This window comes from Microcaecilia unicolor, chromosome 7 (assembly GCF_901765095.1).
Source record: "Microcaecilia unicolor chromosome 7, aMicUni1.1, whole genome shotgun sequence".
Lineage (NCBI taxonomy): Eukaryota > Metazoa > Chordata > Amphibia > Gymnophiona > Siphonopidae > Microcaecilia > Microcaecilia unicolor.
Window position 1 is genome coordinate 240,826,172 of NC_044037.1, and position 22,704 is coordinate 240,848,875.

Consider the following 22,704-nt stretch of genomic DNA (forward strand, 5'->3'; position numbering starts at 1 on the left):
TGTTAGACTTGAAGTTAACCGTTCAGCAATAGTTCAGATTGTGGGTGCGTCTCTTTGGAATGCTTTGCCTGTGAACATACGTATTATAACTTTGATCCCTCAGTTTAGGAAACAGTGAAAATCATTTGGCCCAGGCCTTTTCAATTTAGCTTGAGTATTAGGCTTACAGTCACAAGTTTCTAGTCACGGTAAGGGGAGTTCATTTGGCGATTCTTTGTTGTAGTTTTGTGTCTATTCTGCTATGCTTTTTGTGTCTTTTATTGTGTATGTTCCTGAAGGGCATTGCCTGGGACTAATGGATAGTGCAGCTTAGATAATGTTTCAAATAAATAAATAATTGATAAATCCTTAGGAGCATGACGTTGATTGTGCTACTTTCCTTAAATGTCACATCATCTGTAACCCACAAGCTTCCCCAGTTCCTTGGCTGACATAATAATTTCCAGAAGAATCTATTCTTTGCAGATAATTTTATGAAGCATTTTCTACTGTAGAGTTTTACATTTAGAAAATTGTTCTTTTAGAATTATTTGGCCACATGGGGGCATCCATGTACATACACCCATAAGTTGTTTGCATACTTCTATTTACACCATGCACAGGAGTATACTTTGGGCAGAGCAAGGATAAAGTTGTGATGTACATGCATGTTTACACATACACACCCATTTATACCTGCTTCACGACAGGTCTGTGTGTGAGGAGTTGTATGCTATCATTGCCTTTATAAAATTAGGATAAAAACAGGCCCCTTTTTGGATATTTCACATAGACACTCTCTTGAAATTACTCCCTTTGAATATATTAAAAGATTGGTATGTTTCAACTTTTCTTTTAATGTACAAAAGTTAAAATAGTCTACAGACAGGCTTGCAGTAATGCAAAAGGCACACAATTTCTTTTACAAAGGATAGAACATGGTATAATGAGGACAAATATTTAAGAAATATATTTTATACCAGATTCCAGCTCAGATGTCATTCACAAACTCTTACTTTATAGTGGTATGAAAACAGTGCATAAGCACATAAGCACTGCCACGCTGGGAAGACCAAAGGTCCATCAAGCCCAGCACTCTGTCTCTGACAGCGGCCAATCCAGGCCCCAAGAACCTGGCAAAAAACCCAAAATTTAATAACAATCAATGGACTTTTCCTTCATAAATCCATTAGATTACAGATTTATTAATTTCTTTCCCTTCTTTACAATGTGCAGCTGAAAACAAGTCTAATGTTTTTCTCATTTAATACAGCTTTCCATGTTACTAAAATGTGAGGTACAGATGCTATACACAAATGTTTTCTAGCATTTCAAACATTAAACAGAATTCCCATTGCTGAACCACAGCAATTTTAATATAGCGTTTCCTCACATTTTTAATATTCATTAAAGTGTACCATAGTATATCTTGGTCCACCATCTGTCTGTATTATACTACAGGAGCTATCATGTTGCTTGCCTTTAGATTAGAGGTCCTCCTGAGAAAAAAGGTATGGGACAAGTACTCCGTGACCCAGCACTATTCATTCAAGACCAAAGAATTTCTTATTCTGAGTCCTACCTTGACTAATCAGTTACACTATGAAAAGGCTTTCTAGATAATCCAGCAGTCAGTTACAACCAGCTAAATCATTAAGGGCCCCTTTTACTAAGCTGCGTAGGCACCTACGCACACCCAACGCATGCCAAAATGGACTTACCACCCGACTATCATGTGGCTCTTGCGGTAATTTCATTTTTGGTGCGCATCCGCTACGCACGTCTGAAAAATAACTTTTATTTGTGGACGTGCGCCAAGTGGCATCTGATGTTCGTAGGTCCTTACCGCCCAAATTCTTTACCGCTAGGTCTATGGCTGGTGGTAAGGTCAGAGACCCAAAATGGTCACGTAGCAATTTTGATTTTGCCTCGCATCCATTTTCGGGGGAAAAAAGGCCTTTTTATACAGGCGCGCTGAAAAATGATTCTGCGCGTGCCCCAAACCCACGCCTACACTACCGCAAGCCACTTTTCAGCGCACCTTTGTAAAAGGACCCCTAAGGGTCCTATTTACTGAAGTGAAGCAGTAGCCTAATAATTAGAGCAGTGCACTGAGATCCAGGGAAGCCAGAATTCAAATCCCACTTATGATCCCACTTGCCTTATGATCTTGGGCAAGTCACTTAAACCTCTGCTGCCTCAAGTGCAAATTTAAGGGTCCTCTTACCAAGCTGCAGTAAAAAGGGCCCTGCGCTAGAGACGGGGGCCATTTTTGCTGTGCGCTGCAGCCCTTCTTACCCCCGTAGATTTGGCCCTGGACCCCCCTCCCGCCGCCAACCCGCCGTCACCTATCTTTGCAAGTGGAGGACCCCAACCCCCGCCAGCTGAGGTCCTCTTCTTCCAGCACAAGGCTTCGTTCTGTTTCTGTGAGTCTGACGTCCTGCACATTGTACGTGCAAGACATCAGACTCACAGAAACAGAATGAAGCCTTGCAGATCAGCCAGCAATGCGGCCGGAAGAAGCCTTGCGCCGGAAGAAGAGAACCTTGGCTGGCGGGGGTTGGGGTCCCCCGCCAGCAAAGGTAGGCAGCAGGGGGGAGGGGGGTTGAGAGGGTCGTCGGCAGGGGGGGGTCAAAGTTGTTATTGGTGGTGGCGGGTTGGCAATGGCGGGGGGGGGGGGGTGGCAGCGCTGGGGGGGGCTAAAATGTGCCCCCTCACCTTGGGCTCTGGACCCCACTCCCGCCGAAGTCTGGCTACGCCCCTGGTCTTGACACTGAATACTAATTCCCACATTCCCATGTAAGGGGGCAGGGAATAGGTAAACGGTGCATAGTTACTGTCCATTTACTTTTAACACAGCAGACAATGCGGAGCTGTTTATGGCAGTTTAGCTGCTGATATTATCTGCAATGCAATTGGGGGAGAATTTATAAATGGCACCTAAGGTCAGGCGGCAAAGAACTGGACGCTAGGTTAGTATTCTGTAACAGCAGAGTTGGGCACCAAATCAGTCATAAAATAGTAGTATAAATCTGCACTTATGCGCCAAATTTTAGGTGCAACCACTTATACCATGTCTATGGCTGGCACCTAAAATCTGCAGTTGGGTGCATAAATGCAACTATTCTATAAAGTAACAATACTCAATTATTGCGCCACCTCCTTATGTGGGAAATATAACCAATCAGTGATAAGAACACTATTTTCCCACAAGGCATTTAGCAAAACACCAAAAACCTCAGTGGTGCACCTTGCCAATGGTTTTACATTAATGCAAGGATTTCTTGCACCCACCTCGTCATCGGTTCTCAAGTAGTTCAATTCCAAATTGACTGCAAACTTCTCTTCACTTCACTATGGGTAACCCGCTAACTTGTCTAAAGATTCTTAAATATTTTAAACTATATATATTGATTCAACTTATCTTAAGCAGAGCACCTGTCAAACGGGGGATAAGAAATCCTTGCATTAATGTAAAACCAGTGCATTTTTTCTAGTAAAAAAGGTTCCGGTACTCAAATGCCAGGCCACCTTTCCGGGGTGGGGTGATCACTGAATGACCCACCCCACAATAGCAAGGCCCCCTGCAACCAATCACAGAATCTATGACAAGGCAGAATTTGTATGTAGAGCCTGAGCTCTTTCATTAAAATACGAGGACTGTGGGACAATTTTTGCAATGGAAAAGGTGCCGGTACTCAGTACTCCCTCAGAAAAAGCCCTGTGTAAAACCATTGTCAAGGTGTACTGCTGAGGTTTTCAGTGTTCTGCTAAATTCTGAGTGGGAAAATAATGTTATTATCACTATTCTATAATGCACAGGCTGAAATAGTTATAACGCCCATGCCCCTCCCATGAGAATGTACAATTTGCAGTTGCGTGGTAGAAGATTAGGTACTAATAGAAGAACACCTAAGTGCCATTTCAGACCTAATATCAACTCCCGTTGTCATTCCAAACCTTTGGTGCATAATTCATGCCTAACTTTTGGTACGCTCCCCTTAATGTGCAAAATGTATATTACCTCTCTGTTAACTGTATAGAAAGATATTGCAAACACTCCCAATGGTTGATTCAGAGGTTTTGCATTTCCTATCAGCACACAGCAATTGCAAAACTTCACTGCACATTAATAAGCCCCTAAGATTGTCTTTCAGTGCTTTATGTTAATTTGTAAAGGTTTTATATCTCCTTCTACTTAGTCGTTGCTACTATTGTAAGGCTTTTTCCGCTGGCTCTTATTAGAATCCTGGGCAGGTATCACACTGATAACCAGAGGAGAATGACCACAGAAGGAATTGAAGCCAAGGCTAGGGGAAGGAATTTGTAAACCCTGTCATGTATATAATAAAGAAGGACTTAGTAAGATCCCAAGAGAAAGCAATAGATCCACGAAAGAGACACACTGTCATCCTGAATAATGTGGCTGCAACGACCAGCCCAATTAGATTTCTCAAAATTATTTTAGGAACAGAGAGCCATACTTTATCCTTCGTGTGTAGTCCGATAAGAGGAATAAGTGCCTGTTTCCCCCCCCCCCCCCCCCCCCCAATGATTAAAAAAGAGAGAAAAGGTACTGCATATTGCTAGCTAAACAAAAATATATGGACGTACTTACACTAAAACTTTTAAAATGACTGTAATTAGCTGCTGGCACTGTTTTTTTTTTTTGATCAGAGTTTAACTATTTAGAGTCTTGTACAGAATTGGACTAATGTTATAAAGCATTTTCGCATGTTTTACACAAGTTATCAAAATTGCATAGGAGAATACATTTGTGCACGTAGATCTGCTGAGTACGGGCACATGATGAGCTTTTCGGCCATTTTAACATCGCAACAACAGCACAAAACTTAAGGCCACAAGAATTTTTTGGGCGGTCAGAATTTTGGATGCAGTGCAGGCAAAAGGTCCTCTACTTCTCCTTCCCCCCCCCCCCCCCCCCAAGCATTGACCTCTGGTATTCATCAGGAGCAAGCCTGTGCCTGCTCACTGTTGTGCAGAAGGGAGATGTGGGCTGCCCCAGGTGGTGCCTGTGAGGAAGGATGGCTCTTTAGGAAACCTGTTCTGTCCTCCCTCACAGGAACCACCTGGGGTAGCCCACATCTGCTTTCTGTCCAAGGACCCCCCAGCTACAGCAGCAAGCACAGCCTTGCTCCCAACAAATACCAGAGGCCAGTGCTGGGGGAAGTAGAGGACTTTTGCCTGAGCTGTGTCCAAAACTCTGCCACCCCAAATTCTTGCGGCCTTAAGTTCTGTGCTGTTTTGGCGGTGCTGAAATGGCAACCCAAAAATGGCAAACATGGAAAAGTCCTGCTTGTCCAAGAACAGCAAATGTACTTACATGCAGTTGTGCCTAACTTGGAATAGGTGTAATTTTGTATGCATACTTTTCTATAAATTTCTATACTGAACTGCTGAGTTCTCAGACTGTAAAGGATGCACGGCACAGATGCTGTTCAAAAATACCATCCTGGAAGCCCAGGCTAGATAAATTCCATGTATTATAAAAGGAGGAAGGAAGGAAGTGAGGTGAAGGAAGCTATTAGAGCTAACAGAATTTCCTTCAGAAATTGGAAGGAGGATCTGACTGAAAATAATAGGAAACAGCATAAGGAATGGCAAGTCAAACACAAAGCGCTGATAAGGAAGGCAAAGAGAGACTTTAAAAAGAAAGTTGCGATGGAGACAAAAACACATAGTAAAAACATTTTTAGGTATATTAGAAGTAAGGAGCCAGCCTAAGAATCAATTGGACCACTAGATGACAGAGGCATAAAAGGGGCACTCAGGGAGACAAGGCCATAGCAGAGAGATTAAACTAATCCTTTGCTTCAGTCTTCACCAAGGAAGATGTGGGAGCGATATCAATGCCAGAAATGGTATTCAATACTGAGAAGTCAGATAAACTGAATCAAATCTCTGTAAACCTGGAAGATGTAATGGGGCAATTTGACAAACTGAAGAGTAGTAAATCACCTGGACCAGATGGTATACATTCCAGAGTACTGATAGAATTGAAACATGAACTTGCAGAATTATTGTTAGTAATATGTAATCTATCTTTAAACTCAAGCATGGTACAGGAAGATTGGAGGATAGCCAATGTAACACCAAACTTTAAAAAGGGTTCCAGAGGTGATCCTGGAAATTATAGACTGGTGAGCCTGACGTCGGTGCTGGGCAAAATGGTAGAGACTATTATAATGAACAAGATTATAGAGCACATACATAAGCATGGATTAATGAGACAAAGACATCACGGATTTAGTGAAGGGACATCTTGCCTCACTAATCTGCTACATTTTTTGAAGGGATGAAAAATCATGTGGATAAAGGTGAGCCGGTCAATGTTGTGTATCTGGATTTTCAAAAGGCATTTGATAAAGTACCTCATGAAAAACTCCGAGGAAATTGGAGAGTTATGGAATAGGAGATAATGTCCTACTGAGGACTAAAAACTGGTTAAAAGATAGAAAGTCGGGTAAAATGGCCTGAATTCTTAATGAAGGGTAGATTGTAGGGTTCCGGAGGGGTGTGTGCTGGGACTGCTGCTTTTTAACATATTTATAAATGATCTAGAGGTGGGAATAACTAGTGAGGTAATTAAATTTGCTGCTGATACAACTTTATTCAAAGTTGTTAAATCACAAGAGGATTGTGAAAAATTGCAAGAGGATCTTATGAGACTGGGAAACTGGGTATCCAAATGGCAGATGACATTTAATGTGAGCAAATGCAAAGAGATGCATGTGGGAAGAGAAACCCAAATTATAGCTACGTGTTGCAAGGTTCCACATTTGGAATCATCAACTAAGAAAAGCTAAGAAAGCAAATAGAATGTTAGGTATTATTAGGAAAGGAATGGAAAACAAAAATAAGAATGTTGTAATGACTTTGTATCGCTCCATGATGCGACTGCACCTCAAATACTGTCTGCAATTCTGGTCACCTTATCTCAAAAAATATATAGTGGAATTAGAAAAGGTACACAGAAGGGCGACGGAAATGACAGACTTCCCTATGAGGAAAGGCTAAAGCGGCTAGAGCTCTACAGCTTGGAGAAAAAATGGCTGAGGGGAGATATGATAGAGATCTACAAAATAATGAATAGAATAGGTGGATATGAATCACTTGTTTACTCTATCCAAAAATACTAGGACTAGGAGGCATGCAATAAAGCTATTAAGAAGTCAATTTAAACTCTGGAATTCGTTGCCAGAAAATGTGGTAAAAGCAGTTAGCTTAGCAGGGTTTAAAAAAGTTTGGATAACTTCCTAAAAGAAAAGTCCATAAGCCATTATTACAATGAACTTGGGAAAATTTCACTGCTTATTTCTTGGATAAGCAGCTTAAAATCTATTTCACTGTTTTGGGATCTTGACAGGTACTTGTAACCTTGATTGGCCACTGTTAGAAACAGGATACGGGGCTTGATGGACCTTCAGTCAGTCCCAGTATGGCAACACTTATGTACTTATTAGTGGGTTAAAGCAGCACTTGGGTGATCATCAACTCTGTTCCCCTGTCAACTAGGATCAGACTATAAAGTGAGAGAAGCAAGTACTAGCACAGAAAAGGGAAGACGACTATTTTTGGGGAGGAGAGGAAATTGTCCCTTCCACTGTGATACCTATCAACAACAAGAAGACTAAGCATTGGTTGCTTTCTTGTGTGTATGTGTGGTAATGGTGGTAGTGAGGGAGGAGGGCAGGGGAGAGATAGCAAGGTCAGATTAGTAAGGAAGGTTCAAACCATGCACCTGACCACTCCCACTGGCAGATATTTGTGGGGTTGGGGTGTGTTGCCAGATCTCCCCCCTACAATTACTGTTTCTTCTCCATCCCAGGTTAGTACTCTCCTCATCTTTCCTCCCCAAAATCCAGTGTTCTCCCACTTCCTCTCCCCTTTGTTTTAATGTTCTCCCTTTTCATCCCATGGCTTTTCCTACCATCTGTATGCTGATGACTCCCAAATCTACCTTTCTACCCCTGATATCTCACCTTGCATCCAAACCAAAGTTTCAGTGTGCTTGTCTGACATTGCATTGCTGCCTGGATGTCTCAACGCCACCTGAAATTAAATATGACCAAAACCGAGCTTCTCATTTCCCCCCCCCCCCAAACCCACCTCCCCACTCCCCCTGTTTTCTATTTCTGTTGATGGCTCTCTCATTCTCCCTGTCTCCTCAGCTCGAAACCTTGGGGTCATCTTTGACTCTTCTCTCTCCTTCTCTGCTCATATCCAGCAGATTGCCAAGACCTGTCGTTTCTTTCTTTACAACATCCATAAAATCCGCCCCTTTCTTTCCGAGCACTCTACCAAAACCCTCATCCACACCCTTGTCACCTCTCGTTTAGACTACTGCAATCTGCTTCTTGCTGGCCTCCCACTTAGTCACCTCTCCCCTCTCCAGTCGGTTCAAAACTCTGCTGCCCGTCTCGTCTTCCGCCAGGGTCACTTTACTCATACTACCCCTCTCCTCAAGACCCTTCACTGCTCCCTATCCGTTTTCGCATCCTGTTCAAACTTCTTCTACTAACCTATAAATGTACTCACTCTGCTGCTCCCCAGTATCTCTCCACACTCGTCCTTCCCTACACCCCTTCCCGTGCACTCCGCTCCATGGATAAATCCTTCTTATCTGTTCCCTTCTCCACTACTGCCAACTCCAGACTTCGCGCCTTCTGTCTCGCTGCACCCTACGCCTGGAATAAACTTCCTGAGCCCCTACGTCTTGCCCCATCCTTGACCACCTTTAAATCTAGACTGAAAGCCCACCTCTTTAAAATTGCTTTTGACTCGTAACCACTTGTAACCACTCGCCTCCACCTACCCTCCTCTCTTCCTTCCCGTTCACATTAATTGATATGATTTGCTTACTTTATTTTTTTTTTGTCTATTAGATTGTAAGCTCTTTGAGCAGGGACTGTCATTCTTCTATGTTTGTGCAGCGCTGCGTACGCATTGTAGCGCTATAGAAATGCTAAATAGTAGTAGTAGTAGTAGTAGTCTTTCTTCACAACTGGCTGGACCCCAGAAACATGGAATGTTGCCTCTCAACTGTTAACATTGGACCACGCCTTTTTCCTCTTGACCAGCTGATAAAAATACGGTTTTACTTTCAATGCTGACCCTCAAGAATCAAAACAAACTTCTCTTCCTGCTGGTGCAAATGTGGCATCCTGGTCCATTTGGCCGATGAGATCTGCCTACTAGTCCAAATTGGTTGCCCTTTGTATTTGGGGGCCATTAGACATGGCCCACAGGCAGCAAGACCACATATCCTCCCCTCCTTCCCTTTTGCTTGCAGCTGAGTCCTTTAATCATACAAAACTATTGGCTGCAGCAGTGTTGGCTCTAGTCACTCCCTTCCTGTTTCTCCCCACAATACCTGGTGACAGAGGAAGGGGATTAAGAAAAGATTTTTAAAAATTTACATTAATACAGTTGGGCCTACCAGAGGAACAACACTGATAAAATATAAATCTAGCTCAAATCTGAATGGGTTTTAATTTGAGAAAAATATTTCAATGCAATATGTTCAGTTTTGAGAGAGAATCTGCATCAAATTGGTCAATTTATTTTCAGAGATTTTGTTACGTTTTTCATGTGCTCAAGGCCATTTTTTTTTAAAAGGAAGAAATTGGTTGTAAAGTTAAAGGAGGTTTAAACAACTATTTTTTAACTACATCCATTTCATAGTAGAGTAAAACTGTACTGTTTAGAAATTTTACTGGCTTAGGGCTCCTTTTACAAAGCTGTGCTAGCCATTTTCACATGGCAAATGCGATGAAGCCCATAGAAATTGAATGGGCTTTGTCATATTTGCTGCGCCAGAATTGTTAGTGTGGCTTTGTAAAAGGAGCCCTTAGTGGACGCTTGAGAAAAACAGACACAACCTTTTGGAGATGTTAAGCTGCATCAGTGCTGGCCACTCTGGAAGAACTGAATAAGTGTGTGTGTGTCCATCTCCATCCCATTCCCACCCTGTCATAACAATAGCCATATTGGGTCAGACCGATGGTCCATTTAGCCCAGTATTCTGCTTCCAGCAGTGGCCAATCCCAAGGACAGCAGTAGCTTCCCCATGTCTATCTCAACAGCACACTATGGACTTTTCCTCCAGGTACTTGTCCAAAACATTTTGAAACCTAGATACACTAACCACTGTTACCACATCCTCTGGTAACAAGTTCCAAAGCTTAACTATTCACCAAGTGAAAAAATATTTCCTCCTATTCATTTTAAAAGTATTGCCATGTAATTTCATTGTGTCCCCTAGTTTTAGTACTTTTTGAAAGAATACACAATTGTTTATGTTTACCTGTTCTACACCACTCAGGATTTTGTAGACCTCAATCATATTCCCCCTCAGCCATCTCTTCCAAGCTGAAGAGCCCTAACTTCTTAAGCCTTTTGGTTTCCCTTCTTTGAACCTTTTCTAATTCTGTTATATATATTTTTTTGAGATATGGCAACCAGAATTGCACACAATACTCAAGGTGAGATTGCACCATGGAGCGATACTGACATAGAGGCTGTTTGAAACTGTATGGTGAAATGGACATCTATGTGCTACTACGTGCAGCAGGAACAGCTATTTCAGAAACAAACCTGTCAAAAATCTGGACAGTGACATAGCAGGCACATTATCATCCATTTCACAGCACATGAACCTCTATGTAGTACAATAGTAACACAGACATTCATATTGCTGTCACTGCTGCCCGGGATGGTACCAGGATCCAAGATGGCACCTTTACCTTTTAGCAGTGCTAGAAGACAGAATCACCATCTTGGATCATCATCAGCAAATAGCACTGCTGCCTGGCAACAGTACCATGGCCCTGGGTAGGTCCTGGTGACTGTATGTATGTGGGGGGTGAAGGGGAGGGAGAGGATAGAGCTATGGGAGGCTACTGTTGTTGTGGATGGGGCAGAGTTTGAGCCGGACGGTGAATGATGATCATGGTGGTTGGGGGGGGGGGGGTGGATCGTATGTTGTGTGGGGGATTTGGTAGTGGGGTGTTGATCATCATAGGATGGGGACAGGAAGGGTGTGGGAAAGGGCTTTGGATTTGCTGGTGGGGGTATGAGGAGGTACATAGGATTTGGGATGTAGCACCACAGGTTTTGGGGATATGGGGGCTATGGTTGGGTGGGTGTGGCTTTGCATGTACCCTGTGTTACATTTTGTTGGTAACACAGGGTAAGTGCAAACAGTTACTGATCTTGCCAAAAAGGGCCCCCTGAATGTTCCAGGTAGTAGGTCAAAGTCCAGATGTGTACCTTTTTGGACATGAAGGTTCCTCCCTTTCTGCAATGGGGAATGAACCAAGTCTCGTGCAGAACACACCCCCTTGCCAGATGCATGTCCTGCAGTTTTGGGTATTCATATCCTGGCTTTGTATAATCAGGATTTAAATGTCCAAGAGGTATGGACATCTACTTGCCTGTTTATGAATGTCTAAAACACAAATAGTGCTTTTAAAATAAGCCCCTTAGTGTTTTTGATTTCGTTTAAAGACATATATTTTGGTCAGCTAGTTAGTACTAGGTAATATCCCTATACCTCTGACACATAATTAGTACTAACTAGCTGACCAAAATATATGTCTTTAAACGAAATCAAAAACACTAAGGGGCTTATTTTAAAAGCACATTTTATTGTGTAGTCTACCCCTTTCACTAACTTGTGCACCCCTTTCTCCTTTTTAAAATCAAGTAACTATAGCTGGCGAGAAATGTAAAATATCAGCTAAGCCTGTGTGCTATGCAGATTTAAGGGGAAACAATCAGGTTTGGAGATTCAGTTTAAGTCTTTGTTCTGATTATTTCTATTGAGTAGAAAAAGAAAGAACATCATTGTTAGCTAGATTAAAGCCTTCTAGCAATTGACAAAAGGAGGAGAACCAACAACATTTCAAGAAAATACTTTAAAAAAAATTAATTTACCATGAAGGCAAATTTTACTACATAGATGAAGACAAATTTAGGTTTTGTATCTGGATGCAAATATGCTAGTGCACCAACAAATCTGACATTGAGCTGTTTTTATTCTTGCGGTTCATATGAGTTTAATAGTTAAATGCAAGCCAAAACATTCATTTTTAACATGAATCAGGCTGGTAATTGTAATTGGTATGGAATAGCAAAGGGTGCTTTAGAAGCAAACAGGGGCAGAGCAGAAAGCAATGGCTCTGCTCCCTTCAGCAGCCCCTCCCCTGCAGGCTGCCTGGAGGGAACAGGCTGGAGCAGTAAGTAAAACAGCTGTTTTCCACTGCCTGAGATTCAGGGCACTGGCCAGTGGAGTTGGGGAGGGAGGCACCAGCACGCCTGCGCGCACTGCTGATTAGCATGCAGCAGCGCGTGCTAGCCGGGCTCCATTGTTTTAACACCTCCCCTCTCCTCCGCGCCAATCTGTCACCGTTCAGCAGGCGAACGCTGCTGCTTCCAATGCTGCTCTTCTCAAATGAGATGGATAATTAGTTGCCCCGCACGAATGCAGCACTCTTCTCACCCCTGATTGCTATCACCTTCTTGCTCCTGGCAGTTTTGACACCTCGTAATCAGCCTGCTGCTTTTTCTCTTTCTTTCCTTACTTCTGCCTTTCCCCCTTCCTTCCTTCCTTTCTGTGTGTGTGTGTGTTTTTTTTTAAATGCAATTCCAGTTCCCATTTGGACAAAAGCTTGCTTGAGTGTTAAGCTATAAAAGCTAAAATATGTTTCTCAGTAGTAGCTTTGCTACTTGTGCAGAAAACCAGTACTCTTTTCAAAACTTTTTTTTTCTTGCAACCTTTTCTTTCTTGGTAGTTATAGGATCAATTAATTTATTAAATATCTTGGAATTAAAAAAAAAAAAGGCACGACAAACTCTGAGTCTTGGAATCTGTCAGAACAGTGTTTTCCTCTCTAATATAACAAGCAGTGACAGTATAATTATCTATGAGCAGCTGTCGATGATTCCAGAGAGAAAAAGCTACAGGCTGTGCATGACATTACATCCCTGACACTGACAAAATAATAAGCATCCAAAGGTGTTGGATTGGTGTCACTTTCAATGTTTTTGAAGATACAAACTAGAAGTCAAATTGAGAGGAAAGGACGTTTTAAAAAAAGAAAAAATAATAAATCTTAAGACTATCGAATGATAAAACTGAGAAAATGGAAATGCATTCATTCTCGCTTGACTTTACATACTATAGAAGTCAGAAGCGGTTTGCTTAGGACCATTGAATATCCCAGTCATAAAGGCATTCAGTTAAACTACTAGGGTTTGTCCCTGTCCTTTCCTCACCCTCCCCTCTTCTCCTCAGCAAATTACTTAGCAGTAACACGGAAAAAGTTGGTGCTACTGTACTGTGTAACGCTTGTTCCTGCACCGGCCAGTCTCAGAACTCATTTGATTATTTTGTACAGATTCCCGGGTTTATATCCTTTTGGGAAGCACAGGTGGACAGAGTCTTGAAGAGATCGTAACTGCTCACCATTTGCTAACTAAAGCAAGAAAACATAGGCAAAGGTGGTAAAGATTAAAAGGTAAATAGTTGTTTCTAAAGCTATTAACGTACACAGTTTTAAAAAAAAAATTGTTAGTTTTCAACGTCAGGTTATTTTGGAGATTTGTGATCCCCAATGGATGCCACTCACTCCCCCTTCCTGCTTGGCACTGCAGTAACTGGGCTCCTGCAGTCCTCTATAGACACGACTCATGTATCAAAGCATATTTTTCTACGGGCCCAGATCAGCAAATCAACCCACTGCAATGCACTGCACACTTTATTCAAGCTTCCCATGATTGTATTGGCAACTATTTTACAAAAGAATAAAAGTCCCTCAAAATAACATTACAAAATACATATTTATATGGTTAAAGTGTTACGGTATTATCACAGATCGCCTCTGTTTGCTCCTAAATAAATGGAAACAGCACACCAAACTATAAGTAGGAAAATAATTGTTTTTTTATTTGTACAGTATTCATACCTAAATTTACAACTACCAACCAAATACATGTTAAATACATTTTTGACTTTGGATTTAAGCACTCTGAACATATGACTTGCAAGAATAAAAATGACTCGGTGCGCTGAAAACTATGGATCAATAATGTTATTCAACTACAAAATATAAATTTTTCTTCAGCTATGTATAAAAGTTGCCTTCACAGAAAATTAATTTTTTTAAGTACTTCATGAAAATACCAGTGCTTTTTTCGCCTTATGACAATTGCTAGAAGGCTTTAATCTAGCTAACAATGATGTTCATTCTTTTTCTAGTTAATAGAAATAATCAGAACAAAGACAAACTAAATCCTCAATCGGGATAATTATCCCTTTTTAAATCTGCATAGCACACAGGCTCAGTCAATGTTTTACATTTCTCACCAACTATAGTTTCTTGATTGAAAACAGGAGAAAAGGGTGCACAAGTTAGTGAAAGTACGGTAGACTATATGATAATATATATAATTTCTCTTCTACCATACCTTCATCAGCATATTTTGCTAATTTTGAATCAAATATTCATAAAACCAGTCACACACCTATCTATGGGTATTTGGTTTTCAACCATGTGAGGACACCTAATGTTAAAATAGCCAAACTAGAAAAATAATTCATCTTTGTGATTTAAATTTCCTTTGCCGAGTTCAAGGCTTTAGACTCAGCAGTGTCAGCTGAATGTTTTATAGGGTTTCTTAAGCTAATCCAGATATAAAAGAGAAAAATCCCTCTGCTTCTGACATATGATTAGTATTAAACAACTGACTGAAATACACAAATATAAAAGAAATCATGGAAGTACAAGTCTCCCTCCTCCCAGTTCGCTTAAGTTGTAAAGACATTGTCAGCACCCATAAAAGATCCAAAGCAAAACATCAACAATAACAGCAACAAAACACTTCCTAATGATATCACTTCTTGTTTTTACTTTGCAGGTACAAGGCTCTGCATGTAAAACTTGTCCTGAAGTCTGCCAAAATGGTGCTTTTTTATTTCAGTTTATTTGGTGTAAAAGAGACCAGAGCTCCCAATGCTGATACAGCTTAACATCTCCATAATTGGTTTTCCTGTTTTTCTCAAGCAGCCAGTACACCAGTAAATTTCTAATCACCTAAATTGAAATTCTAGTTAATAAATGACAATTTGTTTTCAGAACTATGTGGATCTAGTTAAAAAAAATAGTTATTGATTAAAACCTGTTTTAACAACTCAACTAATACCTTAATTTTTTCCCCCAAATAAAAAAAAAATAATCTTGATTACATGAAAAAAGATGATAAAAACCTCTCAAAATAATTTGGTTAACTTGGTACAAATTCCAAACTGAACAAGATCTACTTATCTATTTAATTGTCTGAAATATTCCAATCACATTAGAACTCACTCAGATTTTAGCTAGATTTATATTCAAATTGTATGATCCTAATTTCTGCACGGGAAATGACTATCAAAATTGTATTAATACACTATTTTGAAAATCCTGCTTGAGGTCAGGATTACATACAAATATAATTTTCTTGACTAAAAATGTCCTCCAATCACTTTACTAACCTAGCAAAACAAGAATGCTCCTTCTATACGCCTTTAAAGTTTACCGTGTCATTAACCTCTACCTCCTAATACATATGAACATATGAACAAATATGTACAAAAGAATAAACCAATTTCAATGAACAAATATTGTTTGTATCAATACATTTTAAGGCCGTTCGTTAAAGTGTGTATTAAGATGCCTGAAGAAATCTGCTTTAGATGTACCAGGTGGGAAGACTTTTTGACAGAATTCGCAGACTCCAGGCTGGTTGTGATCCAACATCTGACATGCTTGAATCTGTAAGTCACCATCTTGATTCTGATATGGCTTCCACAAAGACTGCAACATATTAAAAAAAATATATATATATACATTGTGTCAATTGTATTGAAAAAGAAAACCACCAATAACAGTATCTCCCCTTATGAAACTTGTGTAAGTATGTGTAATTAAACTCTGGAATTCTTTGCGAGAGAATGTGGTAAAGGCGGTTAGCTTAGCGGAGTTTAAAAAAGGTTTGGGCGGCTTCCTAAAGGAAACGTCCATAGACCGTTATTAAATGGACTTGGGGAAAATCCACTATTTCTGGGATAAGCAGTATAAAATGTTTTGTAATTTTGGGGATCTTGCCAGGTATTTGTGACCTGGATTGGGCACTGTTGGAAATGGGATGCTGGGCTTGATGGACCTTTGGTCTTTCCCAGTATGGCAATACTTTATAATATATATATATATATATATATATATATAAAGAGAGAGAGAGAGAGAGAGAGAGAGAGACAGCGCTGTAGATAGGTAGCTAGATATAGACATAGATATCTCTATATATGTATACACACATACATCTGTCCTACTTCACATTATATACAAATGGAGTGACAGGAATAAATTTAAAATAGGAATATGCTTAAAGCAAACACAAATTCCACAATATATAGTAGGGAAATATGCTTGAGTGAGAAGCAAAATTTTCAATAGCTAATTTTCAAAATGATTAGCAGTGCTGTAAACAAAGGTATTTATATTATTCATGGTCTTTCTAGTACTGTATTTGGGTGCTCTTAAAGATGGCAATAGTCAGTGTTAAAATTATTTTAGACAATAATTCAAACTTAGTTGGAGCCTCTCAATTGAAAACTGTGATATAATTTTTTTATGTTCTGGGGTGCATTTTGTTTTCCAGATTCTACAAGAATCCCAATCGCTTTGACCTAATCTACCACTAAGCATCTGACCGCAAGAAAAGATGGCAACAGTCAGTGTGAAATTATTTTGGACAATAACTCAAACTTAGTGGGGGCCTCTCAATGTTATAGCTAAGAGAAAAAACATTGACATCTATATTCAATCAATGAAACTGACAAAAGCGAATGTTCTCTTGGTTTTAACATTTAAATCAAAATGTCATTTGAACGAAATCGTCATTTCATTTTATAGTTAGCCAGTTGAAAACTGCGATATAATTTTCTTCTATTCTGGGGTGCATTTTTTTTCCAGATTCTACAATAATCCCAATCTCTTTGACCTAATCTACCAATAAGCAAAAATCTGCAGTCATGAAAAACAGGCCACCAATAAACCGTCAATAGGACTTACAAATGACCATATGCATCTGGCAAAAAAAAAAAAGATGAGGCTGAACTATGACATCTATGAATATGACCAAACAATTATATTAAAAAAATGTTTACAACTGTGTTTCAAGCTTGGCACCTATCCCAATACCTGGCAGCAAAAGGCATATAACACACAGGAGTGACACGTGCCTCTCAGAAAGCACACCCACCCACATTTGGTCATGAAAAAGAAGGAAGATATGCTGCTAAACCCAACCTTAATTAAATCCAAAGCAGGTCTGCACGTTAGATGGAACTGCCCAGGAGTGTCTTCTGAGGCACTGGCTGGATATGGCACTTCCTTCTGTCTTCCTTTAAACCCTTGTGAATCCACTTCCAGATAGCACAGAGGGAAGTATCTACATGGGAATGCCTACTGGAGCTCTACTTCCAGCAGCCCCAGAAACCTTGCACCATTTCATACACCTATTTATTCTGTTAGACTTATTACATGCTCAATTACCCTACAGACCTCTGAGGAACAACAGAATAAACTGCAAGATATGTATATTTATTATTAAACAAACAAAATCTGCCTAATAATTACTCAGGCCTCATCATAACAAGAAAGTAATCATCTTTAACTAAAAACAGCTGTGAAAAGGCAAGCCTTCATTTCATTAGAAAATCTTAAAGTAATCCTGCTATGGCTTAGGGCAGGGCTTTCTTCTGATTAACATAGCTTTTAACCTTGCTGCCAAGGCAGAAATGCCTGTAGTTTCCTCTAGTCTAAGGTGGCAGAGGCAGTAATGCTGTCATTGTCTATTCACACATCCAATCCGTGTTTTAAAGTCAAAACTTCCATCGCCTTTGTCAAGTAGTTTCCTGTCTTAAATCAGCAATCCCCCCAGAGCCTGCAATGCCTGTCTAGAAAAAGCTGAAGAAGATAGGGGGTGCTGAACGAGATGAATGATTATCTCCCTCCCCTGTCCCCCAGTGACTACCCTGGTTCCTTTTACAGCAGTACTGGTTTGGGAAAGAATTTTGAAGCTCCCTTTTAAAACCCGACATTACAAAATGACTTGTACTGTTTATCTAGCTGCTGCTCTACATTTAACACAGCCGTGTTTTTCATTCCGAGCGTTCATTTCCTACCTAAACAATGTTCACAGGGTCATGGGGCCTTATACGGTTTACTATCACAGTTCCTTCTTGCTGGTCAGCAATGCCTTCATATAATTATGTTATATGTTACTAACCAGCTATTTTAAGTGTAATTGCACCACTTCCTCCTGTTAATAAACATTCTACCTTGATATATGTAGCAAGCAATTGGTGTAAATTGCATTTGAAGCTTGTCTAGACACTGGCACACATTTAAATATCACCACAGAAATGTGCTTGTAATTACTTGGGACTCGTAACCCCACCTTGATAAATAGTGGTTATTAAAATTACCAGTTTTTAAGTTGCTATCTTATTGTAATTATCACACGCAAGAAAAAAAAATAAAAAAACAACAACCCACCACCACCAAAAAAAAAAAAAAAAACCCCAAAAGGCAGCCATTTGCTTCTGTATAAAATCTACACACTTAAATATAAAGGGCAATTTTACTTTCCAATTTAATTGATCATTTAAGGATTTCAAGGATTTTAAAATTAAAAAACAGCATTCTGTTCTCATGATGCAGATTAAGAAAGGCGACAACTATATAATTATTCAAAGTAAAAAAAAGAAATTATAGGGTCCTGTTTACTACGCCATACTGTAGGCGCACTAACGTTTTTAGCTTGCACTAAAAATTAGCGTGCGCTAACACCAGAGACACCGTTAGCATGCGCTAAAAATACGAGCGCGCCTTAGTAAAGAGGGCCCATAGTGTCAACATTTCAATATTTTACTCAATACTTTCATATGTAATAGAACTCAGCTGATATGGAGAGAGCCATTTTGTTTTTGGTGAGAACATATGCGATACTATTGTCTCCCTCTGGCATAAGTGAACTGAAATTAATTTTTTTTTGTTTCTGTTCACGTTGCCACCTTTGAACTGCAGCTGTGCAACTGCAGCCACATAAATAAAACATTGCTATGTCAGTGTGCTTATAGTGACATGAGACAGAATATATACCATCACTGACACCAAGAAAACAAAATGACTGCCAGTTGGCTTGTACTATTTCCCACTTTTCAAAATTTTGAGGATTAAATGGAAAATCACTTAATGGGATTTGCAGTTACGCTACTGCTATTATTGTATACGACTACAGCTTGCAGTACAGTATATGGTAGTACAAAGTGATAGCCCCCACAGCAGTAAGCATTATGACTGTCCAAGCTGGGTAATTATATGATCATGCTCACTGCCAAGAGCATAATCATATCTAGAAAATGAGATTATGACAAAATGTTGAAATACGTTTAATGCTACTAGGAAAATATTCAGCAGGTTGCTACCACACATCAGTCTTCACCAAACCTGGTCACTGATTGGCTGGTACTAATGTTCCATTTTCTTGTATTATTGTTGATTTTTCAACAATACCATTATACACTGTAAAGATTAAACATAAGCTTACAATATTTATGGTCCTCGGAGAACAATCTTCAGTTCAGCACAGGAAAGCAAAGTGACCTGCTCTAGGTTCTGCAGTGACTGGTGAACTGAGCTGGGGTCTCTATGTTTTAACCACATTCTATTTCCAACTATATGATGCCAGTTCTCCTGTAAGGTTTATGAAAGACCCCCTACCATATCTTTGACAGAGGGAACCAAGGATGGAAAAAGGAAGACGTGAAATGCTTTTTGTACAACTGAGGCTGACTGCAGAGATGCATGGTTTGCTCAGTTAACATGGACCCAATTCAGACTTTCAAATCAACCTCCACCTCTATAGAAACACAGAATATGAAGCAGAAAAGACAGAACCATCCAGTTTGTCTATCTAAACCAACAGTTCAGTCTCTACAACTCCTTCCTCTCCCTCAGAGATCCTCAGTGCTTGTACTATGATTTTTTTGTTTTCAAATTTCAATGCTCTCCTTGTCTTTACCACTTCTACCGGTAGGCTGTTCCATGCATCCACCACCCTTTCTGTAAATAAATATTTCCTTAATATTACTCTTGATTTCAGTTTTATCCTATAACACCTCATTCAAAACTCCTTTCCACTGAAATAGGCCTGACTCCCATGCATTTATATCTTAGAACAGGGGTTCTTACACTTTTTTTGTTCCCACACCCCCTTTAATTGATCAGTAAAACCCTTACATAGTAAATGACGGCAGATAAAGACATGAACGGTTTATCCAGTCTGCCCAACAAGATAAACTCATTTTACATGGTATGTAATACTTTATATGTATACCCGAGTTTGATTTGTCCCTGCCTTTCTCAGGGCAGAGACTGTAAAAGTCTGCCCAGCACTGTTCCTGTACTAAAAGTTCTGAAGCTAACGTCGAAGCCCCTTAAAATTTACACTCCACCCCATCCATATCTATGCAGTCATGATCAGGGCACAGACCGTAGAAGTCTGCCCTGCACCGGTTTTACTCTCCAAATACCAGCGTCGCCACCCAATCTCCGTAGATCCATTCCTTCTGATCAGGATTCCTTTGTGTTTATCCCACGCATGTTTGAATTCCACTACTGTTTTCATCTCCACCACCTCCCACGGGAGGGTATTCCCTTCCTAAGCCATATGTCCACTAGCGACCACTGATAGCTACATATGTCACTGTTAGCTGGTAGCAGTGCTAACAGCTAACATGCCACTAAAATTAAAATAGTTCACAGTTATACTACCAACAACTATCCTAATAAGTGCCTTAACTCTGTCTAGAAAGTTTCAATAAATTGCCTCAGATTTCAAGACTCTTCTCGGCACCCCTTGGGGGGTGGGGGATGGGCATCACTGGTTAAGAACCCCTGTCTCAGAAGTACTTAAATGTCTCAAAAATATTTCTCTCTTTCTATTATCTCCTACAAATATATATTTTTAAGTTTGGCCCCATACACATTATGATGAAGACTCACCATTTTAATAGCTGCCCTGTGGACCGATTCCATTTGGTTTATATCTTTTTGAAAGTGTGGTCTCAAGAACTGTGCACAATACTCCAAATGAGGTCTCACCAGAGACCTAGACCGAGACACTATCACCTCCTTTTTCCTACTCGTCACTCCTCTCTTAATGCACCCAACCATCATTGTGGCATTTACCATTGCTTTTTTTTTTAATACCTATATGGCCACCTTAAGACCAGGGGCGTAGCTACGGGTGGGCCTGGCTGGGCCCAGGCCCACCCAATTTCAGCCCAGGCCCGCCCAGCGCCAGCACCCATTGCCGGCCACTGCTGCTTTTCCTGTTGAGCAGCAGGGCCGGCGCTACAAAAAGAAGAAGCGCTAACGGCGCTAAGGACGAAAAATGTTTAAAAAAAAAAAAAAAAAAAAAGCGCGGCACCGGCAGGCACTGTCTAGGCAGCCTTGAGGCATTGGCTGCTGGCTCGCAGTGACGTAGGAGACGGGAGGAGCCTGCGAGCCAGCAGCCAATGCCTCAAGGATGCCTAGACAGTGCCTGCCGGTGCCGCGCTTTTTTTTTAAAAACATTTTTCGTCCTTAGCGCTTCTTCTTTTTGTAGCACCGGCCCTGCTGCTCAACAGGAAAAGCAGCAGTGGCTGGCAATGGGAGCTGGGGCTGGCGCTGGCATGCAGGGCGGGCCTCGTCGAAGAAAAGAGGGAAAACATGGAAGGATGGGGAGAAAAAGAGGGAAAACAGATGGAAGGATGGGGAGAAAAAGAGGGAAAACAGATGGAAGGATGGCAGAGAAAGGGAAAACAGATGGAAGGATGGGGAGAAAGAGGGAAAACATGGAAGGATGGGGAGAAAGAGGGAAAACATGGAAGGATGGAGAGAAAAGAGGGAAAACAGATGGAAGGATGGCAGAGAAAGGGAAAACATGGAAGGATTGGGAGAGAAAGAGGGAAAATGGATGGATGGGGAGAGAGACTCTGGATGGAAGGATGGGGAGAGAAAGAGGTGAGATGAATGAAAGGATGCAGAGAGAAAGGGGAGAGACTGGAAGGATGTGGAGAGAGAAGGGACACTGAACAGAAAAGGGTAGAGTGATACAGAGACACTGGTTAGAAAGAGGGAGAGAGAGACAGATGGAAGGATCAGGAGAGAGGGTAGATGGATGGAAGGATGGGGAGAGAAAGAGGGAAGACGCTGGATGGAAGGGTAGGGAGAAAGAGGTGACTCTGGACGGAAGTATGCAGAAAGAAAGAGGGGAGACTATTGGAAGGATGGGGCGAGAGAGGGGAGACTGGAAGGATGGGGAGAGAAAGAAGAGAGCTGCTGGATGGAAAAGGAGAGTAGTGAAAGACTGGAGAATAAGAGGAAGGGGCATGGGGAGAACAAGGGTGAGAAAAAGATGAAAAGCCATAAGTAGATAAAGGAAATTAAAGAATGGATAGTAAGAATGAATTAAATCAGGACAGAGAGAGAGAGAGAGAGAGGCAGAAAAATATTGAAGAAAGCAAAGAAAAAGGAGAGAAAAATGAGAAATGTCCAGGAAACCTTGGCAGAAGAGTTAAGCGAAAACGAAGGAAAGCAGAATCTAGAGACT

The 22,704-nt window shown here is 40.7% G+C and overlaps 1 protein-coding gene across 8 annotated transcripts in view; it reads right to left on the reverse strand.

Annotated features, from left to right (window-relative positions):
• Positions 1-864: 864 nt before the first annotated feature.
• TANK (TRAF family member associated NFKB activator) overlaps positions 865-22,704 on the reverse strand; it is a 113,684-nt gene continuing 91,844 nt past the window's right edge. For 7 of the 8 annotated variants that reach the window (XM_030209041.1, XM_030209043.1, XM_030209040.1 and 4 more), the window contains one exon: positions 13,922-15,857. In XM_030209041.1, the coding sequence (XP_030064901.1) occupies positions 15,684-15,857 (174 nt within the window). In that variant the 3' untranslated portion in view covers positions 13,922-15,683. Of the gene's footprint in view, positions 1,113-13,921; positions 15,858-22,704 lie in introns of those variants that run through there. The other variant, XM_030209045.1, reaches the window with a different exon arrangement.